General features: G+C 38.3%; 2 protein-coding genes across 3 annotated transcripts; one reads left to right on the forward strand and one right to left on the reverse strand.

The window, feature by feature from the left end:
• Positions 1 to 1,778: 1,778 nt before the first annotated feature.
• On the reverse strand, positions 1,779 to 10,900 carry LOC135079872 (PX domain-containing protein kinase-like protein). Its single transcript, XM_063974493.1, has 11 exons — positions 10,641 to 10,900; positions 10,301 to 10,489; positions 10,089 to 10,185; positions 9,500 to 9,606; positions 8,891 to 9,007; positions 8,494 to 8,737; positions 7,872 to 8,114; positions 5,506 to 5,726; positions 5,073 to 5,153; positions 3,883 to 3,982; positions 1,779 to 3,359 (listed from the first exon to the last, which is right to left on the reverse strand). Exons 1-11 carry the CDS (start codon positions 10,740 to 10,742, stop codon positions 3,232 to 3,234), a joined length of 1,629 nt encoding a protein of 542 aa, XP_063830563.1. The 5' UTR covers positions 10,743 to 10,900; the 3' UTR covers positions 1,779 to 3,231.
• Positions 10,901 to 11,233: 333 nt separating this feature from the next.
• LOC135079873 (FIGNL1-interacting regulator of recombination and mitosis-like) lies at positions 11,234 to 18,900 on the forward strand. 2 transcript variants are annotated; one of them, XM_063974494.1, is made up of 12 exons: positions 11,234 to 11,428; positions 11,506 to 11,640; positions 11,741 to 11,955; positions 12,247 to 12,404; positions 12,770 to 12,960; positions 13,071 to 13,216; positions 13,306 to 13,432; positions 13,506 to 13,671; positions 13,822 to 14,041; positions 14,411 to 14,747; positions 15,318 to 15,545; positions 18,193 to 18,900. In XM_063974494.1, the coding sequence occupies exons 1-12, from the start codon at positions 11,357 to 11,359 to the stop codon at positions 18,856 to 18,858; spliced, it is 2,661 nt and encodes an 886-aa protein (XP_063830564.1). In that variant the 5' UTR covers positions 11,234 to 11,356; the 3' UTR covers positions 18,859 to 18,900. The 2 variants fall into 2 exon arrangements, with proteins under 2 accessions (XP_063830564.1, XP_063830565.1); XM_063974495.1 differs by lacking the exon at positions 11,506 to 11,640 and having other exon boundaries at positions 11,234 to 11,460.
• The last annotated feature ends 55 nt before the right edge of the window (positions 18,901 to 18,955 follow it).

Below are 18,955 nucleotides of genomic sequence, written 5' to 3' on the forward strand. Positions count from 1 at the left end.
GAATAAAATAAAAATAAAATGTTTTACAAAAATAGTACCGAATAATAAATGATTAGTAAACATAATAAATAATGCAAGGGAGGCTGTATAAGACTTAGTATAGTTTGATAACACGTCACAATAAAGGTTTCATTAAAAAGAATGCGTGGCTGGGAAACTACATACATCCATGATTTCTGTATGACGAGGTCTTTTACACGTTTTAAATTTTATTTACTAACCACTAGGCCACGAAATCGCCACTATTTCGTTTCGGGTATTATACACTTATGTTTAGTTTGATTCTCTACGTTCGTCAGTTCGGCCAGAAGCTATATGTTTGAAAAATTATTTTCGTGGATAGGCTTACAAAATTACACGAACGTGCGATTTCGTGTTGAAAGCTTACTACATATTGTTATCGGAGTTGGAACAAAATTTATTTTATTTATTGTCTATCTAGCTGCCAGTCTTCGTTTTATACGTATGAGCTAATTATTCTGCATCCTGTAGATATAGAGGTCAGAGAAGCGACATTCGGAAAATTGATTAGTTGGCTAGTGGCATATTCTGGATAGTAGCAGAAGTGACTTGTAGCACCCAATGTTTAGGACTAGAACATGTGGCATACCACAATTTAGCATTATACACTTATTTTATTGTATACTAAAATTTAATTTCCAGAAACTGTACTAATCGATTATTCATTCAAATATTTACAAGTATTATATTAGTCCTTAAAACTGACGATAGGATGATGTTTTTGAATGTTCGTAAGTATGTAATTTTTGTCACGCGATTGATTTTGAAGCGCGAAGTGTCGTTAGTTAAATATTAATGATTACGCAAGCATTCGATAAGGTAGACTTGTTTCCCTAACTCACAGCAAGATAGTGTTGCGGAATCGTTTATGCCCCCCTATTGATAGTATCGATAAAATAGACATCGATATTAGTTTTACGTCAGAATTAATTACATAGTTATTTTAGGCCATATTTGCCCCGATTAAAATCGATACGATCGATGGTCCGGGAATTCTACAGTAAAGGCTCAACCTCCGAATCGCGCACCAACGCATACATTGAAATGGAGCGGAGCATTCGCGCGAGGCGGTGCGCTAGAAGCGACTTGTCGAAGTAGAGTTGTTAGGACTATCGATTTTTTAATCGATCTTCAAGTAAGACGATACTATGGACATGGATATATTCGTATGGATGTATTCGTGAAATAGGGACTACCGATGACATCAATTCTTGAATTAAGACGATATTAACGACGATAAAGATAGATGTAATTGTCATTCGTGAAAGATATAACTAATTCGACACTATCGATTAATAATCGATACTCAAACGATTATCGATTACCCGTCAACACTACAGCAATGGGTCAACCTCGGAGTCACGCAGCCTATACATGGAGGCCGAGCGCAGCGCCCTGGCGAGGCGGTGCGCCAGCCGCGACTTGTCGAAGTCGCAGATAGCATCCAGTAAAGCGGAGCGACCGGCTGACGCGCTATAAACTTTTATCCCAAACTCACAGCAAAATCTTAGTTTCACGATAGTATAATCATCGATTAATTAAAGCCAGGTCCGTGAGCACGTAGAATTTTGTCCAATGACCCCTAGCTACCCATCCTTATCGCTCGCGCGTAATTATATTGCTGTCGCGACTGTGCGACTGGCACCCGCAGTGAGTGTGCGAGCGCGATAGCAACATAATTACGCGCGAGCGATAAGGATGGGTAGCTAGGGTTCATTGGACAAAATTCTACGTGCTCACGGACCAGACTATAGTTAGACTCCGTTTGCACTAACAATTAATAATCGATACACTATAGGGGTTACTACAGCAAAGGATCAACCTCGGAGTCGCGCAGCCCATACATGGAGGCCGAGCGCAGCGCCCTGGCGAGGCGGTGCGCCAGCGCGGCCGCCTCTCACCGCGGCGCGCGCGCCAGCCGCGACTTGTCGAAGATGGCTTCTAGCGTGGCAGAGAGACCACTGACGCGTTATAGACTTTGTATCCTAAACTCGCAGCAAAATAGTGTTGCCGAATGATCGATTATCAGCTAATCGATTGCCCCCACCCTCCATTTCAAATTAAGGCTATTGACAGTATCGATTTTAGTTTTACGACAGTATAATAATCGATTAATTATACTCGGCGCAAAGACTCGTGGCAGGTGCCATAATAAAACAGTGCATATCACGTTTTCCCTCACACTTACACTGGTTATGTATGGGTAACGTCACACAGAGGCAGGCATAGCGCCGTTTATAATACGTAATAATTAATAAAATATATGCGAGTGTGCATCTCTGTTTCAAAAATTACTTATGACAGACACCGCTTGCCACGAGTCTTTGAGTCGAGTATAGTTTAGGCCCCGCCTATCCCGATTATATTAATCGATACATAATCGATTACCCGTCAACACTAGAGTAAAGGATCAACCTCGGAGTCGCGCAGCCCATACATGGAGGCCGAGCGCAGCGCCCTGGCGAGGCGGTGCGCCAGCGCGGCCGCCTCTCACCGCGGCGCGCGCGCCAGCCGCGACTTGTCGAAGCCGCAGATGGCCTCCAGTAAGCCAAGGCGCAGACCACCGACTTTTATGGCGCATTTTCATTAGTCGATAACTGGTTCGGTATACAGCATGCGGGGACTCCCCGCATGCATTATACCGACCGTGCTATCGACCAATGAAATTCATCATTCAGATTTTCTGACGCGCCATGCCTGTTTCTATTTTTTAGTAAACTTCGCACCTAGATTGCGGGCCCTGTGGCACGCGTTCCAGAAAACTCGCACGCTGCATGCGGACCCTATCGACTAGTGAAATTGCGCCATTAGTTGGCCAATAGTTGGGTCAGGCTGTTAATCAGTATGGAAATGTATAAAAGTGCGCGCATTACACCGATTTATTATCGGCTGATTCTTCATTAGAATCGGGCCCAACTATCGGCCAACTTAAAGTTGGTGGTCGGTCTGCGCCTAGGCTAAAGTGGGGCGACCGTCTGACGCAATAGGCTATTGATAGTATCGATGAAGTAGATATCAATCTTAGTTTTACGACAGTATACCTAATAATCGATTTTTTTAGTTTAGGCCCCGCCTACCCCGATTATTAATCGATACATAATCGATTACGTGGCAACACTACAGCAATGGGTCAACGTCGGAGTCGCGCAGCCCATACATGGAGGCCGAGCGCAGCGCCCTGGCGAGGCGGTGCGCCAGCGCGGCCGCCTCTCACCGCGGCGCGCGCGCCAGCCGCGACTTGTCGAAGCCGCAGATGGCCTCCAGTAAAGCGGAGCGACCGTTGGACGCGCTCGGGCTTGTCGCTGCCGAGCTGTGACCGTTGTTTTGGGGTTCAGCACCTGTTTATTAAAAATCAATGTTTATGTCTGGATATCACGCTAATAATGACAGAGGGCAATAATACTGGCAGTTAGATACAGCTTATGGGATAAGTTCCTAGGAATATAAAAGTTTAGTAGGTATTGGTGGAAAAATACTAGCCTCATATTTTATTTTTGGTTTCAAGTATTTTTTGTTGCAGCTAGGTTAATAAGCTCTCAATGGCCAGCTTTAGGCTTGTGATAGATATAGGTTACACCAGTCTCAGAAGTGGGCCAAAGAGTCGTTTGGTTCAATTCTGGCATGCACAGCCTGTATAATCTGGGGCCAGTACCTACGTAACTATCATTTTTAAAGCAATCGTCTTGTCTAAAAGTCGAAATACTGTAAAATTTAAAGCACTAAGGCCCGGCTTCCGCCAAGTCGGAGCGGAGTGGAGAAGAATAACCAATCAGATTTCATTATTCAGGAAACCAAGAATTCGGATTGGTATTCAAAACACTTCTGCCTTGGTGGATACCGGGCCTAAGGTAAGGCACTTACTAAGCGCGGGCGGCGTGGGCGACGACGCGGTGCTGGCGCTGTGCGAGCGGACTGTCTCTGCTAGCGATGATGTAGACTTCCACACGCTGTCGCGCTTCTTCTGCAAAGGATAAGAGAAGAAAATTACTTTATGATTGAACTGCAATATACACTGGTCATCATAAAAATCGACCCACCCGCGACAAGCACTTTCAAACGTATGCATCCCCACTTCCCACCAATATTAATATACTATATTGCCATTTAAAAGCCTAGTTCTTAACTTCATTTCATTAAAGGAAAGGTTTTTACCCCAAAAATGTGTCTGTAGAAGAATCCAGAGTCACTTCTTCAAAAAATAGGTAGTTACGCTTGAGCCAACTTTTATGGCTATAGAACTGTTGGGATTAATCGCTATCCATCTGTTATAGAGGACACGTGAGATCATTATTTGGTTTTATAACCATAAAAATTGGTCTAATTGATCCCAGAGGTGAGCCCAAAGTGAGGTTTTTTTTCAAGTCACATTTATTGTATATGTTAATCGTTTATTAGGAAATTAAATGTGTTTTTCTTTAAGGATATTTATTGGGTTTTCAAATAACACCAATTTTGTTGGGGCACCATGATTGTGTCAGTAGAAACGAGTTTTTCTGTAAAACGTAGGTGGGTCGATTTTTGTGATGACCAGTGTATTAGGTTTTGCAAACTGAACTGCAATACAATCCTGGATGCGGGCAGCGCACGAGCGATCGTTGTGGAAATCCTTCAGGGAGGCCTTTATCCAGTAGACGATGTCGTTTGGCTAAAACGAACAATACGATTTTTATAGCCAGAACGGGGAAGGCCTTGGCTTGCATCTCACCTGATGGTGACTAGTCTAAACAAATAGAAAGTTTCATTTGAATGAAAGACTTCATCTGCAACAAATTATCTGTAGTGTCTACTATCCGTTCGCGATAAGTTTGCCGCTGGCAATATGACGTCACTCGAAGGAATGAGTCAAACTATATTGAAAAAAAAAAAATTATTTATTAATATTGATAAAAATTGTGCATTTGAGTAAAATAAAATACTCAATTGCGTTTTATCAATAATTATTTACGTTTAATCGCGGTTGGAGGAGGGGGGACGCGCATTCCACGGACCGGCAAACTTAGCGCGAACGGGTGTTAGAAAAGTCAATGAAAACGTAATAAAAAGAAACTCACCGCTCGTCTTTTCTGTTTCTTCATTTCTTCCTCAGAATTAAGAATTTCTTGGATACGCACTTCTCTCTTCGTACTTCGGTCCTGGAAAAATGAACACATCAGGGTGAAATACCTTGCAAACTTACTAATATTTGTTTAATCTTAAGCTTAGCATACTTACCCCACGGGCTACCTAGTTTTGAGCACGAGAGGGAATTGGATGTTCGCGATCACGCTTAGCGTATGTAAGTTGCCTAGAGACGCACGGAAATGTGAAGTACATAAACAATTAACAAACTTACTAATTCCTATTCAATTTTAAGCCTGGCTTCCAGTTCCACTTAGGCCACGGTTTTCTCATTCTGGCTTGTGAACGCGAACTTGAGATGCCCGCGTTCAAGCTTTGCCACGACCAGAAAATCACAATGGATGACGTAGTAACTAACAAACTTACCAATTTTTGTTCAGTCTTAAGCCTGTCCTCAACCTGCTCCACAGCCTTCCTAATCTCATCCTTCAACGCAAGCGGGAACTTCAAATGCGCGCGGTCATGATCCGGTGCAAGGAAGCCATTGAGCGGTGCGCGCGCAAACAACGGCTGGCAAAGTAACTCTTCTACTGTCAGCGCGCCGTATTTACTCGCCGATCGCGACAGGCATAAGCGGAGGACTGATTCTGAGGACGAAAAAAAGGTAAGTTGGGGCGATTTCGATAATAATTCTTGCTTTTTAAAGAAACATTATTCCCGCTAACTACCAAACATACATATTTCTAATTTTAATTACACCTATTATCATGTATAGGGCATAGATTCGACAAGCAGTCTTCACTCAGCCGAGGCTAACAGAGTACTGACCACTGAATCTACCACCACATTACCACATCCTTGCCAAATAACAACGTCAGAGACTACCTGTTTGTTACAAGTGTTGCCACTATATATTTTTAATACTAAAACTGTTATTATTTTTAAATTATACTTACATACTAAAATAAGTCACTTTTTGTAACTTAAATTGGAGAAATCATGTTATAAAATATAGAATGTGATTAAAATTAAATTAAAATACATTAACTAATTTTGAAATGTATTCATGGTTTATGGATTTACTAATAAATAAATAATTTGTGGTTTCAATTAATTAAAACTTAACTGACTTTTATTCCGATAAAAATAGGCCCAAAACAGGCCTTTATACCAGCTGTTAAATGCATGCTGGCTATTAAAAAACCTGACGTAACACGGGTGAAAAGGGGTTATTCCTTTTGTTGCGTGGATACAAATTTCACTTTCATAAACTCACCTAATCCTTCGTCAGTGCCGGCGGGGTAGGTGTCTTTGTAGGGCTCCGTTAACGGCTCGCCAAACGCCATCTCATACAGCGTGAGCGCGAAGCAATGGACGTCCACCGCTTCTGCCGAGCACGCTCGCCGCCGCTGTCTCAAGTGCGAGCGGTAGAAACAGGACGCGCCTATCAGACCGTTCTCTACGTCCATTAGCAATGCCTTTTATTAACTTACCTAATCCTTCATCAGTGCCGGCGGGGTAGGTGTCTTTGTAGGGCTCCGTTAACGGCTCGCCAAACGCCATCTCATACAGCGTGAGCGCGAAGCAATGGACGTCCACCGCTTCTGCCGAGCACGCTCGCCGCCGCTGTCTCAAGTGCGAGCGGTAGAAACAGGACGCGCCTATCAGACCGTTCTCTACGTCCATTAGCAATGCCTTTTATTAACTTACCTAATCCTTCATCAGTGCCGGCGGGGTAGGTGTCTTTGTAGGGCTCCGTTAACGGCTCGCCAAACGCCATCTCATACAGCGTGAGCGCGAAGCAATGGACGTCCACCGCTTCTGCCGAGCACGCTCGCCGCCGCTGTCTCAAGTGCGAGCGGTAGAAACAGGACGCGCCTATCAGACCGTTCTCTACGTCCATTAGCAATGCCTTTTATTAACTTACCTAATCCTTCATCAGTGCCGGCGGGGTAGGTGTCTTTGTAGGGCTCCGTTAACGGCTCGCCAAACGCCATCTTATACAGCGTGAGCGCGAAGCAATGGACGTCCACCGCTTCTGCCGAGCACGCTCGCCGCCTCTGCCTTAGTTGCGAGCGGTAGAGACAGAACGCACCCATCAGAGCGTTCTCTAGATCAATTAGTAATGCCTTTTATTAACTTACCTAATCCTTCATCAGTGCCGGCAGGGTAGGTGTCTTTGTAGGGCTCCGTTAACGGCTCCCCAAACGCCATCTCATACAGCGTGAGCGCGAAGCAATGGACGTCCACCGCTTCTGCCGAGCACGCTCGCCGCCGCTGCCTTAAGTGCGAGCGGTAGAAACAGGACGCGCCTATCAGACCGTTCTCATCTATTAGCAATGCCTTTTATTAACTTACCTAATCCTTCATCAGTGCCGGCAGGGTAGGTGTCTATGTAGGGCTCCGTTAACGGCTCCCCAAACGCCATCTCATACAGCGTGAGCGCGAAGCAATGGACGTCCACCGCTTCTGCCGAGCACGCTCGTCGCCGCTGCCTTAGATGCGAGCGGTAGAAACAGGAAGCGCCCATCAGACCGTTCTGTACGTCCATCTGTAATGCCTTTTATTAACTTACCTAATCCTTCGTCAGTGCCGTCGGGGTAGGTGTCTTTGTAGGGCTCCGTTAACGGCTCGCCAAACGCCATCTCATACAGCGTGAGCGCGAAGCAATGGACGTCCACCGCTTCTGCCGAGCACGCTCGTCGCCGCTGCCTTAGATGCGAGCGGTAGAAACAGGACGCGCCCATCAGACCGTTCTCTATGTCCATTAGTAATGCCTTTTATTAACTTACCTAATCCTTCATCAGTGCCGGCGGGGTAGGTGTCTTTGTAGGGCTCCGTTAACGGCTCGCCAAACGCCATCTCATACAGCGTGAGCGCGAAGCAATGGACGTCCACCGCTTCTGCTGAGCACGCTCGCCGCCGCTGCCTTAGTTGCGAGCGGTAGAAACAGGACGCGCCTATCAGACCGTTCTCTACGTCCATTAGCATTGCCTTTTGATTGTCTATTGCTATGTTTCCGGGGTGCAAGTGACCTGGAAAATAATCGGTTACTAATTAATGAGTGAGCAAAATACATAATGGCTAAAAGACGATAGCCTAGACAGCAAAATCTAGATTGTATTTTATATCAATTAATGATATCTATTTGTACCAGATAACAGGTAAATGAAAAGTCTTACGTCCATAAAAAACAATGCTCAAAACTGAAATCAAACTGAGACAAAGATTCTGAGCTGTGATAAGGCTAAATATTGAAATTAAACCAATGAAAAGCCTCAATCTATGCTTGAAATTGAATCGATTTTGAGTTTCGTTTTTTTGTGATACAAGCCTTTATGCACTAATTGTTTGAGTAGTAAAGTTTTTCTATGCATATGAAGTGGTGGACACTAAATAAAAATATACACTTACCATGTGGAAGTCCTTTTTCATGCAGAAACTTCAAGGCTTGCAGAATTTGATACCCATAATGCGCAATCTGTCCTATCGTGAAAGGCTTCCTCACTTTGGGATTTCCATATTTGGCTAAGTAATTTTTAGAGTAGTCAGTTCCATAGAGAATATCTCTCAGGCTACCTGTTTCGTGTATTTTCCTAACTACATAGGCACCCGTTTCTAAATTGTGAATTGCTAATATATCATCTATGTAAGGATGCTGAAAATAAATTACATTTTAAGTAAGGTGGAGGGAGGTATTATAAGACAAAATTGGAGAACTTTAATCAACAGGATATTCTGTATCTTAATAAATACTCAAATTGTTTGACTCGTTTAACATTCCATGCAACAATTTAATAAAGTGTCTTACACTAATACTTTGTAAGCTCTTGAATGCGGTCTGCAAGTCTTTGTCGCTCAGTGCTCTATCAGGCCCGTAGGTCTGCCAGGACAGTATGCAATTTGATCGATTTTCTATGTCAGTGACCTAAAAAACACAACATTAATCATTTTAATACAATGTAATTGTTTATTTAAGTTGACATCTATGTTACTGGGTAATGTCTCCTGTATGATAATAAGGGCATCTTGCTACTATATTGGTTTGTATAGTCTTATTGTATTTGGCTTATCAGTCACACCAAACAGTGCAAATAATGTTCTGACTCACATGTTTGCATAAAAATAACTTTTCAACAATGTCAAGATTTTAAAATAATGATATATGTAAGTGATTCATAGTTTAGCGATTTAAAATTAAATACCTAAAATAGCTTTTAAATACGAAAAATTTACTACATAAAATTCTGTGTATTCTATCAATTAACATTAATAGATGGAGTATGTTAACGGAATCACTGATAAGACAAAATAAGGGATTTACCAGTGAGTCTCTATTAGATAACAAAAAAATATATTGCTTTTAGAATAGGATTAGAATTTATGATATTTATTTTATGTAAAAAGTCAAAATACTTACTAAAAAGTAGTGTTTTCGTGGCCTCCAGCCTATGCCATTGAGAGGTCCTTTCAATTCATACCGGCCATCGCCTCGGAGCGCAATTGACACGCTTTGTAGCGCTTGCTCTACAATGCCAATGCAATCACACTATTAAATTACACTATTCTGAGATATCAATGACACGTATCAAGTGCATACTCGACGACACTTGATCTGAATCATTGCTTCAGGAGCTAATAATAAGTAAATTATGGATATAAAAATAATGCTAAGATAAGTGTTAAAAATTAGGCAATACATTTGCTAAATAAAAAAAAAATGTAATATGTAGCAGGTAAAATAATACACCTGAGTAGGAGCTATTTTTATAAAATAGATTCTGAGAAAACAGATAAAGAAATAAATCCTACGAACAAGCTTGTATTCAATAAAAATCATTGTAATATACCTAAGTCCTGTTCGAAAATCAATAGTTCAGTTTTACTTGTGACCATGAACCTAATGAGGCTCTCTAAGGTCAAATAATAATAAGGGTCATGTGATGTATGAGTCAATGATAATACTTATCAAGCAATAAAATAAAATAATATAATAATAAATAATATACCTGCTATGGCCAGCGAATAGTTGCTGGGGTCCAAAAAACTTCTCACTTGTAGTGTCAAAGCCAGCACCTCACGTTTTAACACCTCATCAATATAGTTCTAAAAGAAGATGTAATTTAAAAATTGACTACATTTACAAAAACATAAAATTTTTTCCTTTTAAAAACACAATAGATAAATAATTATATTATTAAAAATGTGTAAGGATAAATACCTGTAATGCTATTTGCCTTTCAGCAATAAAAGATGGTTGCATGTTCCCAATAAGTTTCTTTGGTGGTAAGGGCAAGTCAATGTTGGCCTGCTGAAGGCTGGAATGGAGTGCTGCAAAATCTCTGTACCTTCTGGACACATGCCAAGTGTTCTCCTTGCTAGGACCTCGCTGCACTCGTAAGATATATTCCTAGGAGCGAGATACGTGTTATTACATTAAAAAAAACTAAAATGAACTGTTTTGATTCAATACTATTCAACAGTACAGTAACCGGATGGCATCAATTATTGACCAAATACCGATTCTCCTATAATCAAAGCATGAAACAAAGAGTACTTACTGTGTGTTTGTTGATATTTTGTGCATTTTCAACAGTACAGATTAGTTTTTCGGTGTCATCTACAACAGACTTGGTTTGAGATGGTTTTTCAAATATAGCCATTAGGTACACCAACTATGAGAGTTCATTGAGAAATTGTTCAATTATTATACATTATGCGCACTTCACGAGAATTTGATTTTAATCTACACGTTAATAATTCCTACGAGTTACTGCACATTGGATTTTTTACGATTTTGTTGACATGACACAGAGCAGCAATCAATTTGATTGATTGACAGCAATGACAGCTTGTTTTTGACAGTTAGCTGGCTGATTGGCCATAGACATTTTTTGTCTTTACTTGTACTAAAACAGGCAAAGCCATTGAAGTATTCTGATGAAAAAACAGAAGCTGCTTTTACATTCGAAATATTCTAGCAGGAAAGTAGGGCATGCAGTGACGCAGTGCTTTTTTTTTGAATTTTTTAAATTCCTTTTACTACTATGAACAATTTTTTTCTACCATAGCATGTGAGTTATTTAGTGCTGTCAACATTGATTTTTGTATTGTCAATATAAAAAAAAACAAGTCGATGTCATCTGTCAAAAAAACAACTTTGAAATAGCGGGAATGTTTTGTTTGTATTATTAAACGCGATTTTAAGTAATAAAACCAAAATATCGTACTTTTTAATACATAAAGGAAGTTTGTGAGTTTATTAACTATTTAAAGCATGGATAACTCACAGAGTTCAGATGTATTCTCAGATAGTACCAGTCTATCTTGCAATGGTTCTTCACTAATCGTATCCTTTTAAGAAAACCTATTACAGTGCAGGTATCCTATTCTATTTGGTTATTAATACTCCTTAAATCTAATAAGATGGATGCTTTGGACTACGACTCCTTGCTGCATAATACAAAGGATTCACTTTGCAATAAAGCACAAATTAAAAAGTTGTCCTTTCCTAACCATTTCACTGTGCTTCTTGAAGATTGCCGGCTATGTATTACTCAAGTAAGTTTGTACTTAATGTTTTATGGTAAATTACGTACTTTAGTAACACTGCAGCTGTAGTCTTTGTGAAGTTTATACAAATTTTGTTAATTGATTTCAGAGCCTAGATTTTGTGGTTAATATTCTATCAGATTCCAATATTCTACCAAGCAAATTGGCTCAATATATGGAGAATGCAGTGTCTCTGCTACAAATGTTGTCAGACCTGATCAAGAATGTGGTGGAGTCAATATCTATGTCGTGTTGCACCTTCAAGACTTTCCCAACCACTACTGGACACATTATTATGCTGGTTTTTACACATTGCAAGAATAGGTACTAACTAGATTTATTTTTATTAGCCACCCAACTTTCTGTAGATAAATTAAACCATGTTAACTCACTGCTGATTTAGTAGACAGCTTCAAATACACTATGCCATTAATTATTCACCACTCCCTGTTCTGTCTTTTCTGAAAATGTTAATAAATAATTAATAAAAATATTTATTTCTTCAATAAATTTCTACAGGAATTACTTTAACATAATTTATAATTATATCCATTTTTATGTCTATTTTATTTATTAGTTTTCAAGTTTTAACTTGCCAATTTATTGTTATTACAGTGAAGCTGTGTATGGGGCCCAGCTGAAAAATGTGCAGATGCAGCTGAAGGATTTGTTCAGGTCCTGCCATGAGCTGCAGCTCACTTACCTCATGGTGCTGGAAAAACACTTCATTTTCGATCTCACGGAGAGAGAGCAACTGGAAATCATTGTTGAAGGTAATAATAGAAAACTTTCTATTGGTCATGTTTATCTTATGTTAACAAAAATTTTGTTGCAATATCGCACCTATTGTTACCATTAATAATGTTAGCTTTAGGATATAAGTACTTGATGTAGTGCTTACTTGATTGATACTGAACACAGTCAGATTCTTTGTTTGATAATTTTTCAGTTATTAATAAAGGGGACAGCAGTATGTCCTAACTATCTAAACATTTGCTTAATCCTTCAAGGCCCGCGAATCTAGACACAATAGATAATCAATTGTTATGACATTAATTAATGCCGTCTGGGACTCAAGCGGTTAATATTATTTAAAAAAATGTTGATTCAATAATTACCTTCCCATCTCTGATTACAGCTTTAGACATCAATCTAAAGATAGGAGAACTAGTGCAATCCCTGGATGTTAAAACAATGGCAGAGCAATGGAAAGCATACACAGCCCTCTGTGAGAAGTACTCCAGTCATCTGAATGACAAACTAGTCTATCAGCAGTGCACACAGACACTGTGTGCTGTGATTATGAATAATTTGAAAACTGCTCTTGAGGTACATATTAATTAAGCTATACAGGGTGTTAGGTAACTGGCATCCTGACTGTTAGATGATTTTTTTAAATATTTTTTGATTTATTATTTTTCATTTACAATTACTTTCAGGTAGATCAAGATGAAAAAGTAATAATGAGGTCATTAAAAGTTACAAATTTTATTATAAAAATAATGGTCAAAATGTGCATAATTTTCAAACATGCTTCACTGAGGGATAACTCCCAAATTATTGAAATGCTAATTTTCATGTATCTGTAAGTATTTGTACATACATAAAGTACTGTCCCTGTTCAGAAATCACTGTTTGAATGTCTAATGATAAAAATAATGCCTTTAATTTCAGAAATAGTCAACCATGCCTCAAATTAGAGGGCAAACCAACACAACTCATAAATGGCATGATCACAAATGTTCTCAATCCCTCTGATATTTTGCTGTCAGAACTTATCCAGGATAACTCATTTTTTGATGTTAGTATTTAATCACATTATTCATAATTTTGGACCTGGGTATTTCAGTTTCTCAATGTACACATATTTTCAGATGGCTTGCAAACAAGATATAAAAAGTTTAAGCAAAGATGAAAATCTGCACGGCTATATACTTTTCATTGTTAGCATGATGAAATCTATGTTGCAAAATGGTGAAAAATTACAATGTTTTTCTAAAAGCAGAATATTGGATTGTGTCTTTAAAGTTTTGCCTGATTGTAAGTATGTTTAAATTCAATTAAGATTATCTTCAGACTTCAATGTAACATATTTAATAATTAAGAAACAAAATTGTACATCACTTTTCCATATTCAGATTATTTAATCAAAATAATTTGTAGTCAAATTAATCCTCTGCCTTATTTCAGGTCATGTGATTTTGAACATTGGCTTGAGGTTTCAAAACGAATTGAACCAATCAAATTCCTGTGGATTATTCGAATACATGCTTACCTACACTACCGCCTTGTCTCTTACTCTTGATGCTAAAGAAATGAGTTGTTTAGAGAGCATGATGTACGAAGCTATACTTGGAACTGAATGCGTAACCGCATTGTTCGCTTCGTGCCTATGGACTGCAATAGCTAGGTATGAAATTTCGATCTAACTACATATTTATAACTACCTTAGACATAATAGCAGTCATAACACTGCTATTAGCAGTTCACTGTCGCGGAAAGTGTTAAAGTTTTAAGCTTTTTTATTCGTATTGCCTATTTGCAGTTTAAAAGACTGTTTACTCTAACACCCTGTATATTGTTGCTTGGAAGCGAGAACTATACAATGTTAGGTTGCGATAATAGTTCAGATAATTACTTAAATAAGTATTAGTTAGGAATTTGTAAACGCTTTTGAACATGTCGGCAATTATTAAACTATTAATTGATGAAATCTGATGTAGAAACCGTCGGAGATACGTTTCAGTTTTCTTTTTTTAACGTCTCTCTTTTGTTTCAGAATAAGTAACAACAGCCAGTTACTATTGACCCAAATGCATTCCCTGTGCAAAATGTACCAGAAGTTGGAAAACCATAACTTATTTTCATGTTCTCCACAAAAGCTATATATTTCCCATACTCTGGTTTCTTTATTCGAGTGCATGCGTCCAGAGTATAAAATCAAGCTATCTAGACAATTAAATCCAATGGATAGCAAGAATATGTCGCTTTGGACTGTTTTGAAGATTAAAAATTTGCCTAGAGAAGTCCAGAGAAACATTGAAGAGGAGATATTAGAAACTTACAAACATCAATCTAAGTCGAATCTTGATACAAATGAATCTGTTGATAATTTAGTATGTACCTATTTTTACTTCTAAGATTTAGCTATCTAGGCGCCATATCATAATCTTGCTAATCTAGACAGAGTGTTAGGTAAATGGGTATATGAGCCGACACTAGCCCATGTTAACATGGGCATATAAGTGGTATAATGAAGTCAAAAAATTGATATCTTCAGTTTAATTATTTTAATTTTCATACAAATCGGATTTTATAAAATTTATTTTGTATGAAAATTAAAAAAAATAAAGTGATGATATCAAATTTCTGACTTCACCATACCATTTATATGCCCATGTTAACATGGGCTAGTGTCGGCTCATATACCCATTTACCTAACACCCTGTATAATTTTTTTATATTTAAACACTGGCTTTTTATCACCAGGCCAGTACTGAGTATGTATTGAATAATGGGAAATTATTTCCCACTTGAATGATATATTGCATGCCGTTAAGAATAAAAGGAAATCATTTCCCATGTATTTTTATAAAAAAGTTACTGAAGAATTGATCTCAGTTTTTGTTTAACTCTTCGATTTTTTCATTCAATTTATTTTAATATTTACCTTTTTTAATTTTCAGGTTAAAGCAATGAAGCTGGCTGCCTCCTTATCTTTTTCTTCAGTTGACGATGACGTAGAGCAGTGTGTCCTGCAAGCGTGGATGAAGGCTTGTCCAAGGAAATTCACATTCCTCTCCAAGAATATGGATTCAGGAAGATTGTGGTACTTCGAATATGTTGAAGCTCTTATCATGCTCACTCGTGCCATTGGGCAGATGTTTTATCAGAATAGTGTGAATTTTGTTAAGGTACGTCTCTCCATTTCTTATAAATAAGCCAGTAGAATAATATTTGGTATAGTCAGGTTGCCGAGCACGTAGAATTTCGTCCAATGACCCCAAACGGCCCAAGCTACCCATCCTTATCGCTCGCGCGTAATTATATTGCTGTCGCGACTGTGCGACGGGCGCCCGCAGTGAGTGTGCGAGCGCGACATCGACATAATTACGCGCGAGCGATAAGGATGGGCTTGGGGTCATTGGACAAAATTCTACGTGCTCAGAGACCGATCTTTAGATAAGATAGGACTAGCTAGCGTATAACTGAGTCAGTGCCAGATGTATATGTCACCGGAAAATAACAAGACTCGTAAGTTGATCAATTTTCTAGGTAGTTGATCAACTCTCGGAAAATAATAAATGGCAGTTGAAATTTACTATTTAACGCATTGCATTTTAGCTAATTGGTCAACTTACGGCACCTAGCCGTAATTTAATAATTAACTATATTGCTACAAGCTTAGATTAATAAAACCTAGATGGATAGTCTTCATACAAACGCTTCGTCAAGAGTGAGGCAAAAATCTTATGTCATTAGTGTCAATTTTGTTGGGGAGTGTAGACAGTGAAGGCGATTTTCCCGAAAGTAGGGAAATTTTTAATACGTTTTTAATTATTTTATAACTTAACTAACCTTAGCATTTAAGGTGTGTTTACTAACCACACTATGAACTTATGTGTTGTTCGAAATAAAAACTTTTTATTATTTATTTATTTATAACTAACAAAAACAAAACGCATCATGTACTTACTTATTTATTGAATTCAAAGTACCTACCTAATTACAATAAGATAAATCGACTGAAAAGTCTCGATTTCATAAAAAAGGAAGTGTATTTGTACGGCGAACAATTGGGAAATAAATTTTCTTGTTACTGGTATCATTCCCGTATTTAATTTTTGAAAGCCAAATTCAAGCAAAATACGCGTCGAATCGTAGTACTTACTTATGAAATGTAACACTGGTCACTTTCTTTAGTTTTTCTGATGTATTTAGACACCCTTTCACAGCACAAACCGTCTTAATTAATTAAAAGTCGTCGGACGTGTTTACCAATTTTTCACTTTGACAGTTCATGTGACGTTTACGAGTAAGCCATTCTGGCTTACTAAAATCTGCCTAACCTTTCGTGCACTGACTATCTATCTAGGTTTTATTAATCTAAGGCTACAAGTAAAATCATCCACAAATGGGCCAATCGTTGCCCAGTGTACTATTTGACGGTACACTATTATCCGTCACTTAACACACTTTTCTCTGATTGGTCGACAGCATTAATTAATTAATTATAAGCATTTAGCAAGTGTTTATTCATAGAGTTACAAACACTTAGATATGTTGTTTTAATATTTATATTTTAGAGATAGGGATATTAAAGTTCGTCTATTAAATAAATGAAAAATGTTTAAAAATATATTGGAGCTCAGAGTTTTATTATTGTAAGTTATATTAATAATAATTATTATAATCAGTTTAATCAGTCAGTACAATCAGTCTGAATATCTAATATTTGTATTCGTATTTTACTTATTACTACATGTTAATGATTTATGGCATCTAGAGTTACACAAAACTTTGGCTTTTTTGCAATTAAACTTGTTACTTACACATTGTTTATTTTTAAAGGCTTTGCAATTGCATTGTTTTATTCCTTGCCCACCGAATGACGAACATTTTGGATATTTTCACTTGTCCACTGAGTTTTTTTATTTTGTGTACTTAGCCCACTGTGTACTTTTGTAACTCTGCATCAAAGTGTTCTCGATCGACAAAACTAGTATTGCTCACTGATTGTTCGTTTATTTCTACCACTACAGACTCCATTTCACTCATCATAAATAAAATGACGCGTTATAATTGAGAATTATTACCAAACAAAACAACAACTGCTAATTTTACTACTGTAAATAAAGAAAAACAAGTACGGACTAGACAGATTTGTTTACGTTTAAACCGGTAATGGCGGCGGCCGGGTGGCGGGGAGCGGTATAAAAGCACGTGAGTCTTTTAACCAATCATCGTGCACCTTGCCTTTGTCGGATGATTTAACGGCAAGACGCCGTAAATTAATCAACTTACTAAAATACATACGTTAAATAGTACATTTCAAATGCCGTTTATTATTTTCCGAGAGTTGATCAACTACCTAGAAAATTGATCAACTTACGAGTCTTGTTATTTTCCGGTGACATATATAGTTCCAAAATACTGGACTGTCCTGTCGATGACATTGACAGTGGGGCGCCACCGTCAATACCGGATCGCTGGTTCAGATTTTTGCCATGTTGGAAACCATATAGTTGAACGATGGTAGCGCCCCCCTGTCATTGAGTTTGGCGGGACAGTTCAGCGTGGGTCATCTATAGGAGCGGCACGGGAGGGGTAACATATTACAGAGTATGCAAGTCTGAAGCACAACTGAAGCCTCGCTGACGTTTGACGTAACAAAAACACACTTGTCTCTACGATACCTCAGGGCCTCAGGCTCACTGACTCAGTTCATTGCCTATAATATTAATTTGGTATTCTCAAGTCTTTGTGTCCTAAATTGTAATTGATACAGTAGTTTAGTTATAAAAGCTACAGTGTACCTACTTATTTTTGTATTATTTTCAGGTTCTCCATGTGATATCAAATATTGCACAGATAGGAAATACTGAATTAAACTCGCTACTTATAGATTTGTTATGTGAATTAGCTGTTCATCCAGTAAGCGATGAAAACAAACATTCTATTACTGCTCTGGTGAACGAATCATTCAGAACTATACTCATTCAAGATTGCAGCAAAAACAATATTGTGAGAACGAAACTTCATCATAGAGCTATAAAAACGGGTGATAAACGATTACAACAGATTATATCTTCATTGGTTGCTTATGACCTACAGTTGCAAGAACTTTGGGATAATTCCTCCCGATTTGGAGAAGATAACAAAAAGTTAAAAGAACAAATAACCAGTGCAGGTAAATTGAATTACGTCCATAAATGTATGAGCATTGAAATCTTGAATTATCAAGAATCCGAAACTGTTGAAGAAATACAAAAGACTTGTAGTAGTAATTTTGATTTTGCCGATCTGGACACACTTTTTGATAACGAGAGCGACTCGGAACAACCTGTTAGTAAAAAAATGAAATTAGACGGTGGCGAAGCGCAAGCTGTATTGAATAGAATAGAAGACGATGTTTCGTTACTTTGTACATTGAAGGAAAACGTGTTTACCAACGAACATAGGAGGATCAGAGATCTCTGTGAGAAGTTGAGAAGCTTAGTCGATTGATGTATTTACATACTACATACTCGTTGAATAAATTGTTTTCTAAATCTATCAAAATCTATGTCTTTTTCTATTCAATTACCAAGGTAATTTGAAGGAG

The sequence above is a fragment of the Ostrinia nubilalis genome, chromosome 17 (assembly GCF_963855985.1).
Source record: "Ostrinia nubilalis chromosome 17, ilOstNubi1.1, whole genome shotgun sequence".
NCBI classification, from domain to species: domain Eukaryota; kingdom Metazoa; phylum Arthropoda; class Insecta; order Lepidoptera; family Crambidae; genus Ostrinia; species Ostrinia nubilalis.

What these genes read in the sequence shown, in the direction of transcription:
- LOC135079872 (XM_063974493.1), bottom strand. Translation starts at nt 10,742, where the DNA reads ATGGCTATATTTGAAAAACCATCTCAAACCAAGTCTGTTGTAGATGAC. An exon ending in CTATTCGCTGGCCATAGCAG is followed by an intron (nt 9,607 to 10,088) that starts GTATATTATTTA and finishes TTGGCATTGTAG; the next exon opens with AGCAAGCGCTACAAAGCGTG. An exon ending in CACGAAAACACTACTTTTTA is followed by an intron (nt 9,008 to 9,499) that starts GTAAGTATTTTG and finishes TGTGTTTTTTAG; the next exon opens with GTCACTGACATAGAAAATCG.
- LOC135079873 (XM_063974494.1), top strand. Translation starts at nt 11,357, where the DNA reads ATGGATAACTCACAGAGTTCAGATGTATTCTCAGATAGTACCAGTCTA. An exon ending in GCAATGGTTCTTCACTAATC is followed by an intron (nt 11,429 to 11,505) that starts GTATCCTTTTAA and finishes AAATCTAATAAG; the next exon opens with ATGGATGCTTTGGACTACGA. An exon ending in ATGCTAATTTTCATGTATCT is followed by an intron (nt 13,217 to 13,305) that starts GTAAGTATTTGT and finishes CTTTAATTTCAG; the next exon opens with AAATAGTCAACCATGCCTCA.